The sequence below is a fragment of the Haematobia irritans genome, chromosome 4 (assembly GCF_050003625.1).
Source record: "Haematobia irritans isolate KBUSLIRL chromosome 4, ASM5000362v1, whole genome shotgun sequence".
Taxonomy (NCBI): domain Eukaryota; kingdom Metazoa; phylum Arthropoda; class Insecta; order Diptera; family Muscidae; genus Haematobia; species Haematobia irritans.
This window is the reverse complement of record NC_134400.1, coordinates 64,108,741-64,134,617: the sequence shown is the minus strand read 5'-3', so window position 1 is coordinate 64,134,617 and position 25,877 is coordinate 64,108,741. Positions and strand designations below refer to the sequence as shown.

General features: G+C 32.6%; 4 protein-coding genes and 3 long non-coding RNA genes across 11 annotated transcripts; 4 read left to right on the top strand and 3 right to left on the bottom strand.

Annotated features, from left to right (window-relative positions):
• Positions 1 to 1,432: 1,432 nt before the first annotated feature.
• LOC142236731 (uncharacterized) lies at positions 1,433 to 1,959 on the top strand. Its single transcript, XR_012722171.1, has 2 exons — positions 1,433 to 1,682; positions 1,750 to 1,959. It is a non-coding gene; the product is annotated as an uncharacterized LOC142236731 (long non-coding RNA).
• Positions 1,960 to 4,121: 2,162 nt separating this feature from the next.
• LOC142233867 (uncharacterized) lies at positions 4,122 to 14,783 on the bottom strand. 4 transcript variants are annotated; one of them, XM_075304935.1, is made up of 5 exons: positions 14,617 to 14,783; positions 14,077 to 14,184; positions 7,427 to 7,713; positions 4,981 to 5,140; positions 4,322 to 4,923 (listed from the first exon to the last, which is right to left on the bottom strand). In XM_075304935.1, exons 3-5 carry the CDS (start codon positions 7,694 to 7,696, stop codon positions 4,811 to 4,813), a joined length of 543 nt encoding a protein of 180 aa, XP_075161050.1. In that variant the 5' UTR covers positions 7,697 to 7,713; positions 14,077 to 14,184; positions 14,617 to 14,783; the 3' UTR covers positions 4,322 to 4,810. The 4 variants fall into 4 exon arrangements, with proteins under 4 accessions (XP_075161049.1, XP_075161050.1, XP_075161047.1 ...); XM_075304934.1 differs by lacking the exons at positions 4,322 to 4,923; positions 14,077 to 14,184; positions 14,617 to 14,783 and adding exons at positions 4,122 to 4,230; positions 12,376 to 12,531; XM_075304932.1 differs by lacking the exons at positions 14,077 to 14,184; positions 14,617 to 14,783 and adding an exon at positions 12,376 to 12,508.
• On the top strand, positions 10,226 to 11,995 carry LOC142233866 (uncharacterized). The gene is made up of 3 exons (XM_075304931.1): positions 10,226 to 10,360; positions 10,422 to 11,459; positions 11,527 to 11,995. The coding sequence occupies exons 1-2, from the start codon at positions 10,258 to 10,260 to the stop codon at positions 11,288 to 11,290; spliced, it is 972 nt and encodes a 323-aa protein (XP_075161046.1). The 5' UTR covers positions 10,226 to 10,257; the 3' UTR covers positions 11,291 to 11,459; positions 11,527 to 11,995.
• Positions 14,784 to 15,036: 253 nt separating the features above from the next.
• LOC142233884 (uncharacterized) lies at positions 15,037 to 15,470 on the top strand. Its single transcript, XR_012721507.1, has 2 exons — positions 15,037 to 15,316; positions 15,371 to 15,470. It is a non-coding gene; the product is annotated as an uncharacterized LOC142233884 (long non-coding RNA).
• Positions 15,471 to 15,731: 261 nt separating this feature from the next.
• LOC142233880 (uncharacterized) lies at positions 15,732 to 17,333 on the top strand. Its single transcript, XM_075304943.1, has 2 exons — positions 15,732 to 16,797; positions 16,865 to 17,333. The coding sequence occupies exon 1, from the start codon at positions 15,804 to 15,806 to the stop codon at positions 16,626 to 16,628; it is 825 nt and encodes a 274-aa protein (XP_075161058.1). The 5' UTR covers positions 15,732 to 15,803; the 3' UTR covers positions 16,629 to 16,797; positions 16,865 to 17,333.
• Positions 16,296 to 25,448, bottom strand: LOC142233883 (uncharacterized). The gene is made up of 4 exons (XR_012721506.1): positions 25,224 to 25,448; positions 18,480 to 18,587; positions 16,415 to 17,010; positions 16,296 to 16,346 (listed from the first exon to the last, which is right to left on the bottom strand). It is a non-coding gene; the product is annotated as an uncharacterized LOC142233883 (long non-coding RNA).
• Positions 22,023 to 24,793, bottom strand: LOC142233882 (uncharacterized). 2 transcript variants are annotated; one of them, XR_012721505.1, is made up of 6 exons: positions 24,415 to 24,793; positions 24,222 to 24,331; positions 23,932 to 24,169; positions 23,748 to 23,877; positions 23,497 to 23,682; positions 22,023 to 22,049 (listed from the first exon to the last, which is right to left on the bottom strand). XR_012721505.1 is itself a non-coding variant. In XM_075304944.1 (5 exons), exons 1-5 carry the CDS (start codon positions 24,487 to 24,489, stop codon positions 23,582 to 23,584), a joined length of 654 nt encoding a protein of 217 aa, XP_075161059.1. In that variant the 5' UTR covers positions 24,490 to 24,793; the 3' UTR covers positions 22,023 to 23,581. The 2 variants fall into 2 exon arrangements, 1 of the variants encoding a protein (XP_075161059.1); XM_075304944.1 differs by having other exon boundaries at positions 22,023 to 23,682.
• Positions 25,449 to 25,877: the final 429 nt, after the last annotated feature.

Here is a 25,877-nt window from a genome sequence, read left to right as displayed (position 1 = left end):
TTAGAAAGTATAAAATACTCCGAACGAGATTATAGTGTTCTTTGTTTCGAATGTAGATATTGTTGGCGACAGTACTACAGCAATTGATTGGATTTGTGAAACTATTGCTCATTTTGTAAAATACACCTCGGGTAAGAAAAATGAACAAAGTGCACCAGCACAAATGTTACATTTTTTTTTCATATCTAATTTGTTGTATGTGGTATATTGGGGATTGTAGGATTTCTGTCAAGACGTTTGGGATTTGGAAACCCTATGAAGGTACTGGTCTCATCAGTTGGAAATTCATCTGTGATTTGGCTAATGACAATTTGGGACATATCATCCCTAGAGACACAAGAAATCCCGAGGTTAATAACCTCTACTATGAAAACAATGTTGAGTGAGTACATGTAATATAACAACATGTTGCAGACATACATATGAGCAAATTCTTTAAAAATTGACCACTCCAAATAAATACATAAAAAAAACAATATTCAAAAAAACAAGAAATTGAAAGTTACAAGAAAGTAAAAAGAAGACGTAAATTTTTGCATAAAATTTGTTACGTAACTGGAAAATCACGTAACGAATGATGTTGATAAGAAAAAGTTAATACAATTTGGATTTTATTATTAGCATTCCATTATTAATTTGTATATTATTATATATTTCTATTTCTAAGTGATATATAGCAATAAGTTTATATACAATTTTATTTATGAAAAATTTCGCGAAACCCATTATAATGAATTCGAAACAATATATTGAAATGTGAATCGATTTATGAAATTAAAAATGTGCTGAGTATTTAATTAAAGGATTGAGGATGTAGCTGGTTTGTAAGAGAAGTGTCGCGGCAATTTCTTGGGAGATTCTTTATATGAATAATGGGCTGAAAGGATCTCAAGGATGATCTATATAAGGGTCATGTTAAGGGGGGGTAGCCTGACGAACCACATCCAACAGGTTCGGTAAATCATTAATAAAACAATTTTCATATCCTAGATTTTATAAAAACGTTTAAAGAATGTCCGTCCGTCCGTTTTTCTGTTATGAAAATTTAAATTTCTACTTGTCCATTGTTGTGAAATTAGGAAGATGAGAAATTATTATCAACACCAGGCACTTCATATTTCAATGGATGGATAATAACGGATAGAAACCCACATTTCCGGCGAGCTACAGCCGCAGCTTAAATTCATAGTGCCACCGTTAATACCACAAGTTCATATTTGAACAAAAAATTGTGACCAAAACCGCGAAAATACGAAATTTAATTTTGAGCAGCATTGCTCTTTACGAACAACACAAAAGCAAATACGCGAAAATTAATGTTTTGGACTGACTCTTTACGAAAAAATCAAAACGAAATGTCAGAACATTAATTTTTGGAACTGGCACATTTTTTTAAAGAGAAACATGGCCTATCTATATACCCTGCCAGCATTTCAAAGTTCCATTTCATCCTCATCGCTACCACAGACTCGTAAATGTCACCACAACCATCGCGAACTGTGATGGGGGAAGCATATCGAAAAGTACAAAATGTACATGAAAGTATTTTGCCATCACTACTGTTAGAAGAGCCATTTTATTTTTTGTGAAACGTCAAGTGCAACCAGCTTGTTATATTTTATTTAAATAAAAACGAAAATAAAGTTCTGAAAACATAGATATTACGCTTAAAATTGTGAAAGGTATATGGTGAAAAATTTTCGACTTTCCAAATAGAATAAAGTGATCGTTTTTCAAATATTTTTCCAGGCACGCTGTCTCCATCGAAAATAAACAAACTGGCTGATAGACGCTGCAATATGTAACTTGCTACTTAAAACTCAACATCATTCTTTTATTAATGCAAAAAATTATGTTAAATGTGATGAGATAAACCGAAAAATTTTATATTTATAAGAAATTATAAATGTTTAATCAAATCAATAAACATCTACACAATCGTGCTTTACTTGACCACAATGATTCTTCTACAATTACCTTAAAATGCACTTTTTCTGATAGTTTGCAGGGGTTCTTATTGGCGTCCTTCGAAATTGATCTAAATAGGCACCTAATAATTGCACTGATGAGAAACTTTTTCATAGTAACTTGGCGTGGTACAACTTCTCAATAGTGACGGCGCTTTTCCGACGAGTTTTTGATGTCGTATATGATTGTTTTCGACATAGTGGGGATTCTCAGAAGCGCCCCAAAATTCAAAAAATGTTGGCAGGGTAACATCTATTGTCTATGTCTGATACTACCAGAGAGAACGACACTGCGAAGCGAAACTTCGTCAGTAGGTGGCAGTCATGAGGAAAATTTCTCTAATATGTGGTCAATATTTTTGACTCGATTACTGTCGTCTGTAGTGGGATTCTGTTTTTTTTTTAACGATGAATCGCATCGTTAAGATGGGATAACAAGAAAAATAACATCAAAGCTATTCGGTAGACGTTTTAAACTACATTTACAATCGTTAAAATCAGCTGTGTTGTTTTCTGTGCATATAACAATAAATACATCGTTAACTAAAAACGAAGATTTTTGGGTTGTTTGTTTTCTCTAATAAATTGACGATAATGCACCAATTGTGCATGACAGTGCAGTGGATTTTGTTGAAATCCAATTGCAAAACTACTGAAATCCGTAGATATTTCAACTGAAATCCATTGTAAGTAGACATATAATGTGAACATAGTATTAATATGAAAATGCTATTTGCAAATCTCGAAAAAGTAAAATTACAATGAGGGCGTACTACTGTACTATGTTCACACTAGATGTGAATGTTTATATAATTTGATATCTCTCTTTTGTATTGAAAGGCAAAATTCTCGAAAACGAAAGATTTCAATTACAATGTGAACGTAGGATCATACTACGTTCACATTGTTAATATTTTTTTATTTGTAAATTTAAGCTGTCTTAGCAAAACAACTTATTTTTAACTTATTTGTAGTGCAAAGAAATTATTTGTTTGTAGTTAAATTTTATTATGTTTTTTGAAATTTTCCACAGCCCAATGATTTTTTACTTGTTTTAAGTATGTATCAAACATTTCATGAACCAAACGTGGATATACAGTTCAATGACCGTACATATAAGTTCAATATGAACTAAAGCAAAAGAATTTTTTAGTACGGTTCCCAAAAGTTGTCAAAAAGAACTACTGTATGGTAAAAATGGTAATGATTTGGCGCTAATAGTTTTTCCTTTACATTTGGTTCAGTTTTTCTTCTATGAGAGAGTACAATTTCTTGAGTTGTAGTTATAAAGTACACCAAGGCAATAAATTTTCCTAGTTTTAACAACGCTTTGTCCAAATCTCAAAATGTGAAGTACAATTTTGTTCAATTTTCGCAGGAAGTATTTTATTCTTCCTATAAATCAATTTATTTATTTTATGTATGATTAATAATCTACATTTTTAATGAATGTAGTTTATTCTACCCATAAATCAATTTATTATTTTATGTGCAATTAATAATCTACATTTTTAATGAAAACAAAAATATGTGTAATGAGTTCTTTAAGTGCAACTACCTTACACACATATGCCATGGAATCTGTTATACACCAGTCCGCCATTTTGTTATGTGTTATAACACTTTTAGCAGAGTTACCAAGATAACTTACGAAACACGTACTTTAAATATGCACCCTTTGCACGATCGACATGTCATCACAATAATTATTGAAAAGAAAAAACATGATATTAATTATAAATATGTAATAAATGATCTTTGTACATATGAAAGAATTTAAGTTATTAAATCCCATTTTAAGTTATGTTTTCCTTTTCGTGTTTAATGTTTATTTTTGGCTTTAACGTTTGAAATACTGTCCTGACCACCAGTGCATCCAACAGTTTCTGGAAAATTTTGTTCTACACTCGGTGTTTCCCAGATGTGGTACACCAAATTGTAGGTATTGATGTCCTCTATCAATATCCGTTGTCACTTTTGTGTACGAAGTCCATTCCTGGCCTCAGCGCTGGAAATAGTGTCCTGACCACCACCCTGCCAACATTTTCGGAATTTGACGACACTTCTGGGAATCTCCACCACGTCGAAAACAATCGTATACGATATCAAAAACTCGTCGGAAAAGCGCCGTCACTATTGAGAAGTTGTTCCACGTAAAAGTTACTACAAAAAGGTTTCGCATGAGTGCAATTATTAGGTGTCTTTTTTAATCAATTTATAACGACGCCAACAGGAGCCCCTTCAAAGTGTTAGACAAGGTCCGCTAGAAAGGATCGTTTAGGTGAGTTTAAAAAGGGTCTAAAAAGTGAATTTTAGGGGAATTGAAAAGGAGTCGTTATGGTCAAGTAAAACGATTGTTTTGATTTTTATTAATTTGAATAAAAATAGATTTATTGCAATTTATACGAATAAACTCACATTGAACATAACGGTGTACCAGTACTTAAATTAAATATTATTTGTACTTCTAGATTTCTTCTAAATATGGGTATTAAGTTCAAGTTTAGCCGCTAAAATCAAAAGCAAATCAGTAAAAAATAATAAAGTTATAACTATTAGATGCAAATCTTATTATAACTTGATGGGGAACAGTCCAAAACAACTTTTCGTAAAGTTTATATTCTTTAAAATTGGTTATTAAAGAAAAGTCATTTGACAAAATGGCTAATGGCAGAACGGCTAAACTCGAACTTAATACTCACGTTAAGGCTGTAGCATATAATATGATAATGAGATTTTTATTGAAATGTATATAATTTTTAAAAACGAATTTATCGTTGTATTGATGCTGCTAAATATACGAATCGAAATGGACCATGATTTGACGTTTTGAAAAATTTGCTTTAATTTTTGTTTTTACGGCTAATTAAGCGATCTCTCGCATGAAGAACATGCTGCTGACATACTCTGTTGATGTCCGTGATTGTACAATGTGTATATTTTAAGTTGCAGGTATCTAAGTAAGAAAGTAAAACATTAGTACGTTTTTAAGTAAAAAGAGTAATCAACAAACCTTTAATTATTTTGAATGAAACGAAATTTTGTATACTTGGTTTAGTTGGCGTTCCACGCCATGTTAGATTTACTGCTAGTTTGTCGCTTATCACAGATTTAATTGCGGCTCGCATAAAGGAAGGCATATCACTTCCCCCAACATGTTGTATTAAATTTTTCTGAAAATGCATAAATATTAAATAAATTAATATTATCGCTACAAAAACTACACCTAAAAAGAGAATGTAGGTTTATAGTAGAAAAGTTTTACTAAAATATTTTAGCAATTCCACATGATATGATTAAACAAATTTAAATTTTTATACCCTGCGTCACACTGTGGAACAGGGTATTATAAGTTAGTGCATATGTTTGCAACACCCAGAAGGAGACGAGATAGACACATGGCGTCGTTGACAAAAATGCTTAGGGTGGGCTTCTGAGTCGATATAGCCATGTCCGTCTATCCGTGAACACATTTTTGTAATCAAAGGATTAGGTCGCAGTTTAAGCCCAATCGACTTCAAATTTGGCACAAGTATGTGTTTTTGGTCAGAATAGAACCCTATTGATTTTGGAAGGAATCGGTTCAGATTTAGATATAGCTCCCATATATATATTTCGCCCGATATGCACTTATACGGCCCTAGAAGCCAGAGTTTTACCCCAATTTGGTTGAAATTTTGCACTAGGAGTACAATCGGTAGTATAGTGAAATGTGCAAAATTTTATTGAAATCGGTTCAGATTTAGATATAGCTCCCATATATATATTTCGTCCGATATGAACTTATGCGGCTTAGAAGACAGAGTTTTACCCCAATTTGGTTGAAATTTTGCACTAGGAGTACAATTGGTAGTATAGTCTAGCGTGCCAATTTTTTTTTTTTTGAAATCGGTTCAGATTTAGATATAACTCCCATATATATATTTCGTCCGATATGAACTTATGCGGCTTAGAAGCCAGAGTTTTACCCCAATTTGGTTGAAATTTTGCACTAGGAGTACAGTCGGTAGTATAGTGAAATGTGCAAAATTTTATTGAAATCGGTTCAGATTTAGATATAGCTCCCATATATATATATATATATATATATATATATATATATATATATATATATATATATATATATATATATATATATATATATATATATATATATATATATATATATATATATATATATATATATATATATATATATATATATATATATTTCGTCCGATATGAACTTATGCGGCTTAGAAGATAGAGTTTTACCCCAATTTGGTTGAAATTTTGCACTAGGAGTACAATTGGTAGTATAGTCTAGTGTGCCAATTTTTTTTGAAATCGGTTCAGATTTAGATATAACTCCCATATATATATATTCCGTCCGATATGAACTTATGCGGCTTAGAAGCCAGAGTTTTACCCCAATTTGGTTGAAATTTTGCACTAGGAGTACAATTGGTAGTATAGTCTAGTGTGCCAATTTTTTTTGAAATCGGTTCAGAGTTAGATATAACTCCCATATATATCTTTCGTCCCATATGAACTTATACGGCCATTAAAGCCAGTGTTTTACCCCAATTTGGTTGAAATTTGCACTAGGAGTACAATTGGTAGTATAGTCACGAGTGCAAAATTTGATTGAAATCGGTTCAGATTTAGATATAGCTCCCATATATATCTTTCGCCCGATATGCATTTATATGGACCTTGAAGCCAGAGTTTTACCGCAATTTGGTTGAAATTTTGCACTAGGAGTACAATTAATAGTTAAGTCAAGTGTGCTAAATTTTATTGAAATCGGTTCAGATTTAGATATAGCTCCCATATATAGCTTTCACACGATTTGCAGTCATATGACAACAGAGACAATTTTTTTTCTCCGATTAATTTGAATTTTTGCACAGGGAGTAGAATTAGCTTTGTAACTATGTGTGCCAAATTTGACTGAAATCGGTTTGGATTTAGATATAGCTTCCATGTACATATATGTTTTTCTGATTTAGGTAAAAAGGGTCAAAATACCAACATTTTCGAGTTTAAGTTCGAGTTTAGCCGCTAAAATCGAAAACGAATCAGTAAATACAATGTAATATTAGAGAAAAGTAACCGATTTCAGTGGCTCAACTCAAACTTAATACTCACCTTAACACTGTGTTTTCTTTTGTTTTAGAAAATGTCATATTTCGAAGCAGAAATTGGAGTTTAAAATGCAAAATTTAAATTAAATTCCATAATTTTCAAAAATGTATGAACTCCTTTGTGCGAATGTGAAATGTAGTGCAATTGAGTACTTAATTTTTATTGAAATTTTTCTGATTTTTAGTTCATGCAATTCAATTAAGGAAAATTTTCCCTCATTTGGCGAAATTTAACTAAAATCAACAATTTTATGAATTAAATTTAAGTTAAATGTAATTCGTTGAAATTTTTTGAAGGTACTACTTATTAAAAATAATTCTATTGAATCTTACCAATTGGGATTTAACGTCCTCATCTAAGAGAAGTTGGTCATCGAACTCTTTTAGTAGGTTTAACGAACAAATTGGAAGTGTCGGGAGGAGAGAGGTATCCGAGCTCCCAGGTCGGGACAATCGATTTTGCTTCACCTCATGCTTAAGAGCAATAATTTCCTCGGTTAAAACTCCAATTATTTTTCTATTGGTCTCTTCCAATTTTTTAAACTCTATTTTCATAGTCCGCAACTCATGTATTAATAGCTGTTGTGAGGTCTGGTCTTCCATTTCATCTAACACGATATCTAAAATCAGAATTTGTTTTTTAAATTATTAGTGAAACAATTTTGGAAGCAATTTGTGGTAAGCATGTTTATAAAAATTCAACTCAGCATCCAGTTTATAAAAAGTCATATATGAATCGAAACTCAATTGGAGTTTTAACTAAGATCATTATAGCATGACTTCTGTTGAGGAATCGGTTGTGAAAGGTGTATTTATGCATTTATTGGCAGTATTTAAAATCTATGCATACTTCAATCACAAAATGAAGGCTAACCTTTTGTCCGAAAAGGAATCAATTCTGCAAAAACTGAAAAAAGTTATTTCTTCTTGTTTCATAACCTGATTGGAATTGATCCAATGAAAACATTTATAATATTTAATTTTCGGAGTTATTAAAGAAAAGTACCTTTATTTAGAAATTTTCGTTTGTATATTATTTTCTATTTTCACCGTTAAGCTAGGTATTAAGTTCTAGTTTAGCCGCTAAACTCGAAAATATTCTATAAAAGCAGAATAAAAGCATAACTGTTTTTGTCAAATTTTATTAAAACATGGTAAGAAATAATCTAGAATAACAATTGAAAATGTTTATTTTTTCCAAAATGAATTATTAAAGAAAGGTAACCGTGAACAAATAGTGTTTTAGCGCGATAATTTGATCTCGGCCTTAAAGCCGAAATTAGTACTATTATACTATTGTTATTAATAATAATAATTATTTCTATCATATCTTACCATCGTTTCCGGAAGAGAGTGTAATGTACTCCGTTTCCATTTGATCGTCATTTATATCCCTATCAGCGTTGCCACTACGAATTTTTATTTTGGACCAAAATTTTTCCATAATCGGACCAAAATTCCCTTCCGCGGACCAAATTTCCAATTTCGAAGAAACCTGCTTTAAAAAATATTTTATTGTTGTACATAGTGATTTTATTAAAAAAATAAAGTAAATCAGAAAGGATTGATATGAAAAAATTGACTTTTTGAAAAGGTCTAATTTTAAAGTCAATTTTAGTTGTCAATTTTTGTTGACATCAATCATCTGATAAAATCTCTTTTTTAAAATAGGTTTTTCTTATTTCCCTCAAAATTGGACATCTGCCTATAAAGTGCTGAACATTTTCGTTCTCTTGTGTGTTGCACAGCGAACACATTTTTGACCCATTGTTATTGAACCTGTTGCCATTTAAAATTGTTGTTTCTGTTCTAATTTGCATTATTAATCGTATGTCCTCAATGATTTTGATATTGATTCCCAACCAAAGAAGCAGAAAATTGAAGTGAGGACACATTGACGTCACAAATATCTTTTACTAAACTGTCAATAATATTAAAGACGATGTAATTAATTGAAAACATTTTTCAGAAATATTAAAGCCATTTTGACTTTAGGAAAAAGGAAATTTTCTTTCATGTTAGGATACCCAATTTTATGTCCAATAAGGACAAACCGACTTCATTGCAAAAATTTATAGACTTTAGTACAAGGTTAGGTTAGGTTAGGTGGCAGCCCGATGTATCAGACTCACTTAGGCTTTTCAGTCCATTATGATACCATATTGGTGAACCTCTCTCTTACCTCCTTTTTTAAGCCGAGTGCGAACGGCGTTCCACATTGCAGTGTAACCACTTAGAGAAGCATTGAAACTCTCAGAAAAGCCACCAGCATTACTGACAAGGAAAAAAACTTTATTTTAGAGAAATATGTCTTCTATGCTAGTCAAACTTTGCATTCGTATTTTAAGCACATGTAATTTTTGGCCTCACGACAATATTTATAAATTTTATCAAATTTATTTCATAAATTGAAAAATTAAAAATCTTTTGGACCAAATTCCGTTTGGTCCGACCATCGGACCAAATTTAAAAATTAGAAATTTTTTGGACCAATTTTGGTCCGATCGGACCAAAACGGCAACGCTGATCCCTATACCGATCTATACGAATGAAGAATATATATTAAACGAAATGATTTGTTATGTTCAAGTAAATATAAGAAATCGTAATTTTTAAGTACTAATTGATCAATAAGCGGATACACTGAAAGAAATGAAATTTTGATTGTCCTTTGGCGCTAAAGAAATGTCTTTTAAAGCAAATACAAAAAATTAGAAAGAACATGGCAAGTGACATCCTTGCCATAAATTCAGGTTTATTTGCACGCAAAAAATATTTTTCTGATTCAATCACGAAATTAATTGATCCCATTAATTTTTTAATTGAAATGTCTTCAATCACGAAAATGATAGTATCAATCAAAGTTTTAATTGGGCATAGAAAAATTCTTGATTAAAAAATTAATTGATGTCATTAGCAAAATTCAATTAATTTTTTAATTGATTCAATTAAAAATTTAATTGATGTTGACTGAAAAACACAATTAATTTTTAAATTTAAAAAGGTTACTATTGTTAATTACATTTTGAATTAGCTTAGAAAAAAGAATAACAACTTGCCCATTTCACGTCTTCTTCTTTGATTATGTTTGGTTCAAACATGTATGAAAGTATTTATTTGGATTTCGGTATGATGTTTACGAAAGAAAGGAGGAAGCAAAAGTTATGAAAATTTGTCGATGGTTAAATTTAATAAGTAGGTCTGTTCCCCAATGTTGGTCAATTGAAAGTTGGTGTGGAAGGAAATTTTCCCATCAATTATGTACAGGTAAGTTGACACCAAGGCTTAGAAGAAATTTTATCTAACAAGCTTCCATTTCTTTCATTAGGTTCACTAAATGCTTTATTAAATAATGGCAGTGCCTTAAATATTATGCAAAGCACAAATCGACATTCAGCTGAAATCTTAAGTGTTCCAAATGACTTTGAACCCGAAATGGGACCAAGTACTTCAATGGCTACAGGTCAAACTACAGCAGCCCAAGAGCAACAACATCATTTATCAGCTGCTAACATTAGTCAAAACACTTCGCCGCAACAAAATCAATCTCAGCAGGCATCAAACACTGCGGCATCAACACCGCGCCATAATGTTTTGTGTGTGCAACAGAACATCCCACCTTCTTTGCCTTGGGGCTATTTGGCTTTGTACCCATACAAACCACGAAAGAACGATGAATTGGAATTGAAAAAAGGTTGTGTTTATATGGTAACTGAAAGATGTTTGGATGGCTGCTTTAAAGGCAAGAATTGGAAAGAAGTGAGTGGAATATTTCCGGGAAACTATGTGACACCCTTAAGAGCCAGGGATCAACAGCAACTAATGCATAGTTGGAATTTAATTCCACCTGCAAATTGTGCCAACATATCGAGCCATATGCAAATGAGTAATCACACATTTAGCGGTAATCCAACACTACAACAACAATCAAATTATTCATCTTCAATGCGTCACGATTTGGAGAATATAAACGCCCGCCTTACCTTGGCAAATTTAACACCTCCCCAAGCATTGCCGCCTGATCTACCACCACATCATATGGGGGCAAGCACTGGAAATTCAAACATTCCACAACAAAATTTGTCTTCAAAGGAAACACGGATAAAGAAGCCCTCAAAGAGAAGCCAACAACTACAGGTTGTATTTCATCCTCATCATCATCATCGACATCAACATCATCCGCTTCGGCGGGATTGAAAAAAACTTTTTAACGCACATAAAATCAAGATCAAACTCGCCAGGGGCAGCAATAGTGGCTGCTTCAGCATTCCACAGCAAACACAAGTAAACCTACGCAGCAGCAACACCAACAATCACAAAGCGGAACACAACAACTCACATCAACAATTACTCCAGTGCATGTTAGGTAACTTTCTCTACCCATATAAAGTTAATATTACAATCTTTAATTTTTCTTTTTGTTACATCTTCAGGTCCGGCTCTTGTCCCAGTCAAATTTTGCAAAACACCCCCAATGATCGCAACCGTATTCATAATGAAAATAAAGATGAATCATCTATAGCTAAAGTCCAACACCAGCAGCCACCGCAAGCGGGCTACGGTTCTCAACGCATAAAAACTGCAAAAGAAAGACCATCTTTAGAAAAGTAAATGTAAAAATATTTTGATTTTATAAACTAATTTTTTTTGCTTTTAACAGTTCACGACTTCAATTGATTCTACATTACGCGCTATTTATGCTAATCACATACAACAGCAATCGAATGTTATGCCTAACAAATGTGGCCAACAATTGCAACAAACAATCCCCCAGCGGCTACGGTCATACATCGTAACTCTCACTCTTTGGATGCCTCGAATCTTTCGCAAATCCTATTTTTATTTACTTTGTTCAAGTATGCATTTGATGGCATAGCCTAGTAAAATAAGGGCACAATATAATTGTATAATTGGTCGAATATAATTGGCGTATTAGATCCAACCAGGCTAATGAATAGTTTTATGTTGGTTTCTTGCTTCATTGCTTATTTTGATAGATTAATTTTGGCGGAATTGAAAACTTGAACTTTAATGCATAATAATAATAATAAATTATATAGATTTTAGTTATTCGTTTATTAATCGAAATGCTTCCTTAATTATACACTTATGCCTGTATTCATAATAATTTATTGAAAGTTTATGGAAGGAATTTGTATGGTAATAGTAGGTTTAAAGTTTACGTTAACTTTTATGAATATGGGGGTTAATATTTTCTATACTTTTTAAGTTGATATATCTCTGTTAAATTATATATAATGTACTTTACACACACACCTTACCTAAATACGAATCCCAATGTTGATGCTTTAATGTATTACTTTGTAAATAGTATTTGTTAATCCAAGCTACCGCAACTTTCAAAATAATAAATTTCACGTGTTTTATGAAACTTATCATTTTTTAATATATATGTATAAATGGAAAATTAATTTACTAACTTTTTATATGTCGACCTTCATTAAAGTAAGTAAGGAAGTTCAAATTTGTGTTCAGCACAAAGCTCATTTTTCGTCAACGAAACATGTGTGAAAACGAGTGAAAACAATACCAGACATATTGCAAAAGCTACAAATGCCAGGACATACCTATGAATATTGGCAGTGGCAGCGAGAAGATATCCAATTTTTTTACCCAAAAAGCAAGAGCTTAACAAGCATGACATGTGGTTTAAACAAGACGATATATATATCGTCTTGTTATATATATATCGTCTTGTTTAAACCACATGCCATGCTTGCCAAACTCTTGCATTTTGGGCAAAACAAATTTGATATCTTCTCGCTGCCACTGTCAATATTCATAGGTATGTATAAAGGGTGATTTGTTAAGAGCTTGATAACTTTTTTTAAAAAAAAAACGCATAAAATTTGCAAAATCTCATCGGTTCTTTATTTGAAACGTTAGATTGGTCCATGACATTTACTTTTTGAAGATAATTTCATTTAAATGTTGACCGCGGCTGCGTCTTAGGTGGTCCATTCGGAAAGTCCAATTTTGGGCAACTTTTTCGAGCATTTCGGCCGGAATAGCCCGAATTTCTTCGGAAATGTTGTCTTCCAAAGCTGGAATAGTTGCTGGCTTATTTCTGTAGATTTTAGACTTGACGTAGCCCCACAAAAAATAGTCTAAAGGCGTCAAATCGCATGATCTTGGTGGCCAACTTACCGGTCCATTTCTTGAGATGAATTGTTCTCCGAAGTTTTCCCTCAAAATGGCCATAGAATCGCGAGCTGTGTGGCATGTAGCGCCATCTTGTTGAAACCACATGTCAACCAAGTTCAGTTCTTCCATTTTTGGCAACAAAAAGTTTGTTAGCATCGAACGATAGCGATCGCCATTCACCGTAACGTTGCGTCCAACAGCATCTTTGAAAAAATACGGTCCAATGATTCCACCAGCGTACAAACCACACCAACAGTGCATTTTTCGGGATGCATGGGCAGTTCTTGAACGGCTTCTGGTTGCTCTTCACTCCAAATGCGGCAATTTTGCTTATTTACGTAGCCATTCAACCAGAAATGAGCCTCATCGCTGAACAAAATTTGTCGATAAAAAAGCGGATTTTCTGCCAACTTTTCTAGGGCCCATTCACTGAAAATTCGACGTTGTGGCTCGTTAGTAAGTCTATTCATGATGAAATGTCAAAGCATACTGAGCATCTTTCTCTTTGACACCATGTCTGAAATCCCACGTGATCTGTCAAATACTAATGCATGAAAATCCTAACCTCAAAAGAATCACCCTTTATATACATACATACATGAATACAAACATGTTCAACTTAAAGGCCGGTATTAAGTTCGCTTTATCGCGCTAAATGAATTTTTCCTCATATCATTCACCTTGAAGTTATTATCAAATTTGAAAAACAAGTTATGTTATTCTGTTTTATAGATTTATTTTTGCTTTTAGCGGCTAAATTCGACCTTAATACACACCTTAAGTCTTTACAAAATCTAAATGAAAAACATCGTACTTACCAATTGTGTAAAATTAACGGCTTTCGAATTTAATATTTTAATAAAGTTATGACAACAAGGAAATTGCGCTAAAATATGCTTTAGTTTGGATGAAGCGAACAACTTAATCTGTAATATAAGAAAACAATTTGTTAAAAACTTTCTCAAATTAAGTTATAACAGCAAGCAAAATTTTTGCAAACATTTTGTTGGCTAGTCGCATTCAGAGTATTTTAATTATATTAGAGAACTGCAATATAGTTAGTTTTTAGGTTTTTAAACATTTTAAAAACTAGAAATTTTGTCCATCTATTGACTTTATTAACAACAACGAAAGCCTTAAAACGAAAAGGGTTTAACACATGCTCTAAGTAAAACAAAATTACTATTAATTTACAAAATTTTAGGTTATAGGTCCTTTTCTATGGGACTATTAAAAGAGGTTGGTGAGGGATCAGGTATGTTATGATAAACTGATATCATTTAAATTTTATCATGGCTAGTATTAAGTGTGATTACTACAACTTGTTATGGGTCAAGTCAAATGTAAATGAAATTAACCTTAGGTCCTTACTGCCACACCATTGACCAAACCTCCAACAAAAGAGAGACTGAATTTACTATGCTACCTATAAGGCAATTGGCCGGTCAGTGGTAAACTATACAGCGCCAGTGTGGACACCGCAAACTAGTGATACGCAGTGGAATAACATAAAAACCTGCCAGAACGCTGGCAGGTTTTCTTTTCTCTTGTCCGGCTAAACCAACCCGACTTACCGCCAGATCGCTCTGGACACACCCACCTTAGTCACAGAGTTCCTTGATCTGGCTACAAGCTGATGTACCAAAGCGTATTCCATGAAATTGATGAAATAACAACAACAAGAAATATGCAAACTTTTTAATTTGTGTTAACTTATAAAACAAGGGAAAGTATTGGATGTGTATCAGTTCATGTTATAAGCTGTATTTTTACAGCCGTATTCATAAATTTTTAACAAAGGTTTATCAAAAGAAAATAGGCTATCTTTGCTGTAACCTCATTCATAAACATAAAATAGCCTATCATATGTTTAATAACCTCTTCATAAGTTACAAAAATTTATTGTAGGTCTTACCCTTCTTTATCACTACTTTAATTTGACATTTGACACTTTTTGACAATTGACCGTTGATTATAGATTGTTTGTGTAGCAGATTTTCCTTAAAACAAATAATAAAATGGATAAAGTGCATAAAATTAATAAGATAAGGAGAATTGGTGAGTTTTGCATTGCAAAAATTTAACATATATTAATTTCTTCCTTCCCCACAGAGCTAATTAATAGGATTGTAAATTACCATTCCCCAAAAAATTATAAGGAACGAATCGACCCTTTCTTACTGGAAGATGACCAATTATTCAAAAGAAAGTATCGTTTCACAAAAAACACGGTAAAAAAAATCGTTGAATTGGTCAAGGAAGACATACAGCTGGATAAAAGAGGTTGCGGCACTTCTCCTGAACTACAGGTAATGGTTGCTTTGCGTTGTTGGGGACGAAGAGAGATAAGTTGTTGGTTTCATCTGGAGAAATTGTGCTATTATATGAATAATCGATATATTTCAGTATCAAGACGATGCTGGTGACCTTCATGGTCTCTCACAACCAACGGCAAGGCTTAGAAGAAATTTTATCTAACAAGCTTCCATTTCTTTCATTAGGTTCACTAAATGCTTTATTAAATAATGGCAGTGCCTTAAATATTATGCAAAGCACAAATCGACATTCAGCTGAAATCTTAAGTGTTCCAAATGACTTTGAACCCGAAATGGGACCAAGTACTTCAATGGCTACAGGTCAAACTACAGCAGCCCAAGAGCAACAACATCATTTATCAGCTGCTAACATTAGTCAAAACACTTCGCCGCAACAAAATCAATCTCAGCAGGCATCAAACACTGCGGCATCAACACCGCGCCATAATGTTTTGTGTGTGCAACAGAACATCCCACCTTCTTTGCCTTGGGGCTATTTGGCTTTGTACCCATACAAACCACGAAAGAACGATGAATTGGAATTGAAAAAAGGTTGTGTTTATATGGTAACTGAAAGATGTTTGGATGGCTGCTTTAAAGGCAAGAATTGGAAAGAAGTGAGTGGAATATTTCCGGGAAACTATGTGACACCCTTAAGAGCCAGGGATCAACAGCAACTAATGCATAGTTGGAATTTAATTCCACCTGCAAATTGTGCCAACATATCGAGCCATATGCAAATGAGTAATCACACATTTAGCGGTAATCCAACACTACAACAACAATCAAATTATTCATCTTCAATGCGTCACGATTTGGAGAATATAAACGCCCGCCTTACCTTGGCAAATTTAACACCTCCCCAAGCATTGCCGCCTGATCTACCACCACATCATATGGGGGCAAGCACTGGAAATTCAAACATTCCACAACAAAATTTGTCTTCAAAGGAAACACGGATAAAGAAGCCCTCAAAGAGAAGCCAACAACTACAGGTTGTATTTCATCCTCATCATCATCATCGACATCAACATCATCCGCTTCGGCGGGATTGAAAAAAACTTTTTAACGCACATAAAATCAAGATCAAACTCGCCAGGGGCAGCAATAGTGGCTGCTTCAGCATTCCACAGCAAACACAAGTAAACCTACGCAGCAGCAACACCAACAATCACAAAGCGGAACACAACAACTCACATCAACAATTACTCCAGTGCATGTTAGGTAACTTTCTCTACCCATATAAAGTTAATATTACAATCTTTAATTTTTCTTTTTGTTACATCTTCAGGTCCGGCTCTTGTCCCAGTCAAATTTTGCAAAACACCCCCAATGATCGCAACCGTATTCATAATGAAAATAAAGATGAATCATCTATAGCTAAAGTCCAACACCAGCAGCCACCGCAAGCGGGCTACGGTTCTCAACGCATAAAAACTGCAAAAGAAAGACCATCTTTAGAAAAGTAAATGTAAAAATATTTTGATTTTATAAACTAATTTTTTTTGCTTTTAACAGTTCACGACTTCAATTGATTCTACATTACGCGCTATTTATGCTAATCACATACAACAGCAATCGAATGTTATGCCTAACAAATGTGGCCAACAATTGCAACAAACAATCCCCCAGCGGCTACGGTCATACATCGTAACTCTCACTCTTTGGATGCCTCGAATCTTTCGCAAATCCTATTTTTATTTACTTTGTTCAAGTATGCATTTGATGGCATAGCCTAGTAAAATAAGGGCACAATATAATTGTATAATTGGTCGAATATAATTGGCGTATTAGATCCAACCAGGCTAATGAATAGTTTTATGTTGGTTTCTTGCTTCATTGCTTATTTTGATAGATTAATTTTGGCGGAATTGAAAACTTGAACTTTAATGCATAATAATAATAATAAATTATATAGATTTTAGTTATTCGTTTATTAATCGAAATGCTTCCTTAATTATACACTTATGCCTGTATTCATAATAATTTATTGAAAGTTTATGGAAGGAATTTGTATGGTAATAGTAGGTTTAAAGTTTACGTTAACTTTTATGAATATGGGGGTTAATATTTTCTATACTTTTTAAGTTGATATATCTCTGTTAAATTATATATAATGTACTTTACACACACACCTTACCTAAATACGAATCCCAATGTTGATGCTTTAATGTATTACTTTGTAAATAGTATTTGTTAATCCAAGCTACCGCAACTTTCAAAATAATAAATTTCACGTGTTTTATGAAACTTATCATTTTTTAATATATATGTATAAATGGAAAATTAATTTACTAACTTTTTATATGTCGACCTTCATTAAAGTAAGTAAGGAAGTTCAAATTTGTGTTCAGCACAAAGCTCATTTTTCGTCAACGAAACATGTGTGAAAACGAGTGAAAACAATACCAGACATATTGCAAAAGCTACAAATGCCAGGACATACCTATGAATATTGGCAGTGGCAGCGAGAAGATATCCAATTTTTTTACCCAAAAAGCAAGAGCTTAACAAGCATGACATGTGGTTTAAACAAGACGATATATATATCGTCTTGTTATATATATATCGTCTTGTTTAAACCACATGCCATGCTTGCCAAACTCTTGCATTTTGGGCAAAACAAATTTGATATCTTCTCGCTGCCACTGTCAATATTCATAGGTATGTATATATACATACATACATGAATACAAACATGTTCAACTTAAAGGCCGGTATTAAGTTCGCTTTATCGCGCTAAATGAATTTTTCCTCATATCATTCACCTTGAAGTTATTATCAAATTTGAAAAACAAGTTATGTTATTCTGTTTTATAGATTTATTTTTGCTTTTAGCGGCTAAATTCGACCTTAATACACACCTTAAGTCTTTACAAAATCTAAATGAAAAACATCGTACTTACCAATTGTGTAAAATTAACGGCTTTCGAATTTAATATTTTAATAAAGTTATGACAACAAGGAAATTGCGCTAAAATATGCTTTAGTTTGGATGAAGCGAACAACTTAATCTGTAATATAAGAAAACAATTTGTTAAAAACTTTCTCAAATTAAGTTATAACAGCAAGCAAAATTTTTGCAAACATTTTGTTGGCTAGTCGCATTCAGAGTATTTTAATTATATTAGAGAACTGCAATATAGTTAGTTTTTAGGTTTTTAAACATTTTAAAAACTAGAAATTTTGTCCATCTATTGACTTTATTAACAACAACGAAAGCCTTAAAACGAAAAGGGTTTAACACATGCTCTAAGTAAAACAAAATTACTATTAATTTACAAAATTTTAGGTTATAGGTCCTTTTCTATGGGACTATTAAAAGAGGTTGGTGAGGGATCAGGTATGTTATGATAAACTGATATCTTTTAAATTTTATCATGGCTAGTATTAAGTGTGATTACTACAACTTGTTATGGGTCAAGTCAAATGTAAATGAAATTAACCTTAGGTCCTTACTGCCACACCATTGACCAAACCTCCAACAAAAGAGAGACTGAATTTACTATGCTACCTATAAGGCAATTGGCCGGTCAGTGGTAAACTATACAGCGCCAGTGTGGACACCGCAAACTAGTGATACGCAGTGGAATAACATAAAAACCTGCCAGAACGCTGGCAGGTTTTCTTTTCTCTTGTCCGGCTAAACCAACCCGACTTACCGCCAGATCGCTCTGGACACACCCACCTTAGTCACAGAGTTCCTTGATCTGGCTACAAGCTGATGTACCAAAGCGTATTCCATGAAATTGATGAAATAACAACAACAAGAAATATGCAAACTTTTTAATTTGTGTTAACTTATAAAACAAGGGAAAGTATTGGATGTGTATCAGTTCATGTTATAAGCTGTATTTTTACAGCCGTATTCATAAATTTTTAACAAAGGTTTATCAAAAGAAAATAGGCTATCTTTGCTGTAACCTCATTCATAAACATAAAATAGCCTATCATATGTTTAATAACCTCTTCATAAGTTACAAAAATTTATTGTAGGTCTTACCCTTCTTTATCACTACTTTAATTTGACATTTGACACTTTTTGACAATTGACCGTTGATTATAGATTGTTTGTGTAGCAGATTTTCCTTAAAACAAATAATAAAATGGATAAAGTGCATAAAATTAATAAGATAAGGAGAATTGGTGAGTTTTGCATTGCAAAAATTTAACATATATTAATTTCTTCCTTCCCCACAGAGCTAATTAATAGGATTGTAAATTACCATTCCCCAAAAAATTATAAGGAACGAATCGACCCTTTCTTACTGGAAGATGACCAATTATTCAAAAGAAAGTATCGTTTCACAAAAAACACGGTAAAAAAAATCGTTGAATTGGTCAAGGAAGACATACAGCTGGATAAAAGAGGTTGCGGCACTTCTCCTGAACTACAGGTAATGGTTGCTTTGCGTTGTTGGGGACGAAGAGAGATAAGTTGTTGGTTTCATCTGGAGAAATTGTGCTATTATATGAATAATCGATATATTTCAGTATCAAGACGATGCTGGTGACCTTCATGGTCTCTCACAACCAACGGTATGCAGAATATGTGCAAGAGTGGCTCGTGCTATAGCAAAGCATGCGAGAAGCTATATTAAAATGCCTGAATGTATTGCAGAGGAAACAATAATTATGCGGGATTTTCAGCGGATTCAAAATTTTCCAGGCATAATTGGGGCTATAGACGGCACTCATATTAAAATAAAAAAGACTGGTGGCGACCTGGCCCAGTACTATATAAATAGAAAAGGCTATTATTCGCTGAATGTACAGGTAAAAAGCAAAATTTATTGCATCATGTAATTTCGATTATATTTTAATTTAAATTTCAAGGTAATTTGTGACGCAAAACTAACAATTCGAGATATAGTAGCAAGATGGAGGGGAAGTACGCACGACTGTAGAATTTTTAATGAGTCCACAATCAAAGAACGGTTTGAAAAGAAAGAGTTCAAAGGACGTTTACTCGGGGACTCTGGATATAAATTAACTCCGTATTTATTTACTCCATTGCAAAACCCACAAACAGAGAAGGAAGTAAAATACAATAAATCTCACATTTCAACTAGGAACACTGTTGAACGGTGTTTTGGAGTTTGGAAGCAGAGGTTTCGTTGTCTCCTTGACGGTTTGACAGTCTGCCTTTCCAATGGTAAAACGGTCATAGTAGCACTTGCCGTTCTCCATAATATAGCAATTGAAGAGAATGATGAACTGCCAGGTGAAGTATACGTTACTATTTACGAAACATTATGCAAGAATATGTGATAACAAAAAATTAAATTAGTAGATGATATCACTGAGGAGTTCCAATGTCCAACGCATGTCACCGAACCCCAAACGTATGCGGGAGCATCAGAAGGAAGAGTAAAAGCTCTGCTTAAATCATTTATACAACGTCATTTTTAAAACGGACTATATTCTACCTTCCACCAATTTGTAGACCAACACAGTAATTCCAATCTAAAACCGTTCAAATTTGCTGTTATTAAAATATTAAATTAATGTTAAAATATGGTATGTTTATTGCAAAACGAATATTTTGTTTTAGTTTATTTGTACATTTTCTCAAACCAATAACATTTTTTTCCATGTATGTCTAAAAAAAATATGAACTAACCGCGGGTATTAATTTCAATGAACATACAAATAAATAAGCTGCAGAAATTAATGAAATGATTTCGGAAAGTCAAAATCGCAAAATGTCAGTAAATTCTGGCAGTTTTCTTTTTTGTGTAAATAAAAAAAAATAATTTGCAATAAACATAAGTTAATTTGCATTTAACAACATATTTTTTCTGTGTAGGGACCTATATTCAAGCCGATGTGTCCAACTAAAAACAGACCAACATCGTGCAATTGTTTCAGCACCTTCTTGGCGTTACATATAAATGCCCAAAGTAGTACCCTGTACCGCAGTAGTAGTGAAGGACATAAGCAGTTGTATATATTTATCATATCATATATAAAGTTTTCTGTCAATTTTAGATATTTCTTAATAACCAAATACTTACAAATTTTTCAAATTACCAAATAAAAAATTGTATGTCTTTGAAATAAAATTTTGTATTTTACTTACAAAAAGTGAAACAATATATATAGTGAACAATATTAATAATAAAAAATGAAATTAGTAATTGAAATGAACATAAATTGGACAATGTTTATTTTATGCATATTATAATTATAAAAGAAAAATTATTAAGTTTTAATGGGAAACTAATAAGCTTATAAAACTCTTACATACAAAATAATTATTAACTCGAAATAAGATTAAAATTCATTTTATAACATTCAATAAAAAACTTAAGACACATTTCATGCGTTTTATTAAAAAGTAATTAACCAACGAGTTATATACACACGCTTCGCGTAGTAATGAATAAATATATTTTGTTTCCGAACACTAAACAAGTGATAGCATTTTCATCCCTAAAATTTCCAGATTGAAATTATTTGCAATTATATATTGTCTGTAAAAAGAAATTTAATTTGAATGCAAACGAACAGATCATACTACTTGTTTTGGAAACAGAACGGTGTTAAGCAATATCAAGTGGTTGATTGTATTAACATTTTTTATGATCACAATTTATGACAGCAAGTGAAGCTAGTTAATAAAAATGTCATAACTATTTTAGAAGACCTTTCCGAATACAAACTGACATGTAGTTGACTAATGAGCAAGTTATGAAATTTTAATTAGTCGACTGCATTTGTTCTCATAAATTGTCCCTAATGAAATTACACAAACATTTTTTTCTAATTGAATCACGAAATTAATTGAAACAATTAATTTTTTATTTAAAATTGCTTCAATGACGAAAATCATCAACCCCAGAATTAAATAGAATAGTATAATGTACTTTCCTATTATAATTCTAATTGGATTTTTTAGAATAGTGAATAGTATAAAACTAATTATTTCGGAAGGAAATTTGCAATTATATTTTAATATATTTTAAATATATATTTAAAAATATACGGCCGTAAGTTCGGCCAGGCCGAACTTATGGCCGTATATACTTGTTATTTAATTAAAATGTTAATTAAAGAAAAAAAATATTTTTTTTAAATATAAAAATCGAAAGCATAACAATTTACAATCATTTTTTTAACTTAAGGTGGTACTAAGTTCGAGTTTTGCCGCTAAAATCAAAAATAAATCTGCAAAAGCATATTAACTTCATAATTTTGGACTAATTTTGATATAACTTGTTGGGGAATGATCCAAAGAACAATTGAAAAAGTTTATTTTCTCTAAAATGAATTATTAGAGAAAAGTAATCGCGAAAAATGGCTATTTTAGCGCGATAATGCCAACTTTGTACTGGCCTTTACTTAATTTTTTAATTTAATTAAAATTTTAATTGTATCAGTAAATTTTTTAATTGATAACATTTTCAACTTCAAATAACTTTTTAATTAGTCGATCACACAACATTAAAGCGAAAGTGGAATTTCTAAACAACTTTGAGAAATGTAATTATCTCTAAAATAAGTCAATAACTCGATTTTGAAGATCTTTGCTAATATCGGCTTTTTTGAAAAGGTCAAAACTCATAGCTTAAATTTTGACTTCTTCAAACTTTAAAAAGTCGATAAGTTCATCTTTGATTCTTTTCATTCAATGAACTTTGTAACGGCCTTAATTCTGATTCTCGATACGGGTGAATTTTCTTTCTAAAGGTGGGTACTAAGTCCGATTTTAGCCGCTAAAATCGAAAACAATATAAAATTGTACCTCTTTGAGGCAAATTTTAATATAACTTAATGGGCTACTAAGCAACTTTTTATAAAGTTTATATTCTTTAAAATGGATTATTAAAGTAATCGTGAAAAAATTGCAGTTTCAGCCGCTAAACTCGAACTTAATACTCACCTCAAATTCTAAACTACGTTTTCGTACGAAGTGCTTACCAACTGTTCCTTTGTGTAAAAATTGAGTTTTGCCTGAAGAATGTCGTACTCAAGATCCAAGTTACGGAGTTTCTTTTTCTCGACTTCAACTTGAAGTTTGTGGAGTTCCATTTGGCATTCCACCTCCGTTGTTACAATTTTTATTATATTGTTTTCTGCCACACTCGATTTCTCCGCGGAAGGTTTCTACATTCAAAATATAAAAAAGATAGATTGCGACTTCTCGAATTCTAGATTTATATAGGTACAACCTTTTTTTTTTAAAGATTTGACTGTTTTCAGTGTATCTGAGTTGAGTTTAATTTCTTCTTTCACTTCCTCCTCAATATCTGACAGCATCTCAACCTCGAGAAACGTATTTTCATCCAAAGTATCATCGTTCTGGGGAGTATATACATTTTGAAGGGGTCTTTTGATAAAATTAAATATTCTTACCTTAGAAAAAGTAATATCGGAGTCGAATTCGTTCTCGTCTACCACGAATTCGTTTGGTAGCCAGATCGCTATGTCATTACCCTGTAATGGGGCGCCCAGGGGAGCCTGACCTCCACCTGTCTTTCTTATTTGTGATCGATATTCCGACATCTCTTTTTTAGCTTGTATTTTAATTGTAGTCCATTGGGATTTTAATTGTGGAACAGTTCGATGTCCACAAGATGTCATGTTGTTAAAGCTACAAAAATAACACTTTATCCTGGGCAATGTATACTTCATGATGAACTTACTCTTTCTCGAGCTCCAGCCAAGCTTTCTTTTTCGCCTGATTTGTATTTGTGTACGTATTTTTATTTTCAATGGCTTTCACCCTCATTTTTACGAGCTCCTTTAATAGTTCCTGTAAAAGAATTGGAAATTTGGAAAATGTAAGAACCGAATGACCAACACTACTATTATAAAGCCCGTAAAATAGATACATACCTTATCATCTTCACTCCAGTTTTCAGAACGTGGGCGCTTGCTGCGGCTTTCTGTTTTCTGAACACTCTCCTCCATTTCTTTTATAATTTTTAATAAAACTTTTTATAATTGTGAAATACTGTTTGCCGGTAGCGCCAATGAATGAAAAACAACGCTGTAGTGATGCGTAAACATAACAGTTGGTTCGTATACTCGGTTATTCTCCGGTTCTTTTTTAGTTGTATTTAAACAAAATGATATGTGGACACCTAAAATTCGTCTTAATGGGTTGGTTCCTTATACCCCGTAATATTTACGAGCGACACAATTTTGTTTATTTTAAAAATTTAACGAAATTGATGATTTAATTTTCTTAACGAGAAATCCGATTCAATTGATTTCCATCACTAACATCATCCGTCAGTCTGAAAATGTTAAGGGTTGCCAATATTAACAGCAGAAACGTACAATAGTTATCAAGTCCCAATTAAATGGTTATGAATGCAAATACTTAACAGAAGTTTATAAAACCAGATGTGTTTGATAACTAAAGTACGCTGTAAGCGCGTATTAGGATTTTTTTATGAATACGGCCGTTAGTCTTTTACTTTTTATAACTTTTGTTTCCATGAACAATTGGCACTTAATAAAATACCTTTGAACACAATACGGTGAAAAGGTAAATTCCATCTGGAAGATATTTCTTTTAATTTTATTCTTTGGAACACGCACATCACAAATTTTGTAATTTTAGTTTAAAATATCACCAGATTGCTTTGTTTGCTTATACTTGTATAAAATAAACACTTCAATATTCACAATATACTTACAGTTGGTTTTGGTTTATAAAAGAAATCGTTTATAAAAGAAATCGTGCACTATGAAATCGAAACACTAACCAAATACTTTATTACATTAATGGGAACATAACAGTTACTGGAATGACAGTGCTGAAAACATACATACATGAGTCGCCATAACGATTGTAAACATTTTGTTTTTGTAATTTTCGAATTATCGCGAATTATCTTGACAAACGTTTCTGTTGGGCGTCCGTGAAAAGGATAGCGATGAAAACAAACCTTGAAATGCTGGCAGGGCAGTGCGTCCAACAGTTTCATGAAAATTTTGTTCTACACTCGGCGTTTCCCAGATACATGTGGTATACCAAATTGTAGGTATTGATGCCCTCTATCAATATCCGTTGTCACTTTTGTGTACGAAGTCCTTTCCTGGCCTCAGCGCTGGAAATAGTGTCCTGACCACCAGTGCGTCCAACAGTTTCTGGAAAATTTTGTTCTACACTCGGTGTTTACCAGATACATGTGGTATACCAAATTGTAGGTATTGATGTCCTCTATCAATATCCGTTGTCACTTTTGTGTACGAAGTCCTTTCCTGGCCTCAGCGCTGGAAATAGTGTCCTGACCACCAGTGCGTCCAACAGTTTCTGGAAAATTTTGTTCTACACTCGGCGTTTCCCA

What these genes read in the sequence shown, in the direction of transcription:
- LOC142233866 (XM_075304931.1), top strand. Translation starts at nt 10,258, where the DNA reads ATGAAAATTTGTCGATGGTTAAATTTAATAAGTAGGTCTGTTCCCCAA. An exon ending in TTCCCATCAATTATGTACAG is followed by an intron (nt 10,361 to 10,421) that starts GTAAGTTGACAC and finishes TTCTTTCATTAG; the next exon opens with GTTCACTAAATGCTTTATTA.
- LOC142233867 (XM_075304932.1), bottom strand. Translation starts at nt 12,493, where the DNA reads ATGATAAGTTTCATAAAACACGTGAAATTTATTATTTTGAAAGTTGCG. An exon ending in ACATTGGGATTCGTATTTAG is followed by an intron (nt 7,714 to 12,375) that starts GTAAGGTGTGTG and finishes TTCTGATTTTAG; the next exon opens with ATATCGTGTTAGATGAAATG. An exon ending in AGGACGTTAAATCCCAATTG is followed by an intron (nt 5,141 to 7,426) that starts GTAAGATTCAAT and finishes ATGCATTTTCAG; the next exon opens with AAAAATTTAATACAACATGT.
- LOC142233880 (XM_075304943.1), top strand. Translation starts at nt 15,804, where the DNA reads ATGCAAAGCACAAATCGACATTCAGCTGAAATCTTAAGTGTTCCAAAT.
- LOC142233882 (XM_075304944.1), bottom strand. Translation starts at nt 24,489, where the DNA reads ATGGAGGAGAGTGTTCAGAAAACAGAAAGCCGCAGCAAGCGCCCACGT. An exon ending in TGGCTGGAGCTCGAGAAAGA is followed by an intron (nt 24,170 to 24,221) that starts GTAAGTTCATCA and finishes TTATTTTTGTAG; the next exon opens with CTTTAACAACATGACATCTT. An exon ending in CAAATCTTTAAAAAAAAAAG is followed by an intron (nt 23,683 to 23,747) that starts GTTGTACCTATA and finishes TTTTGAATGTAG; the next exon opens with AAACCTTCCGCGGAGAAATC.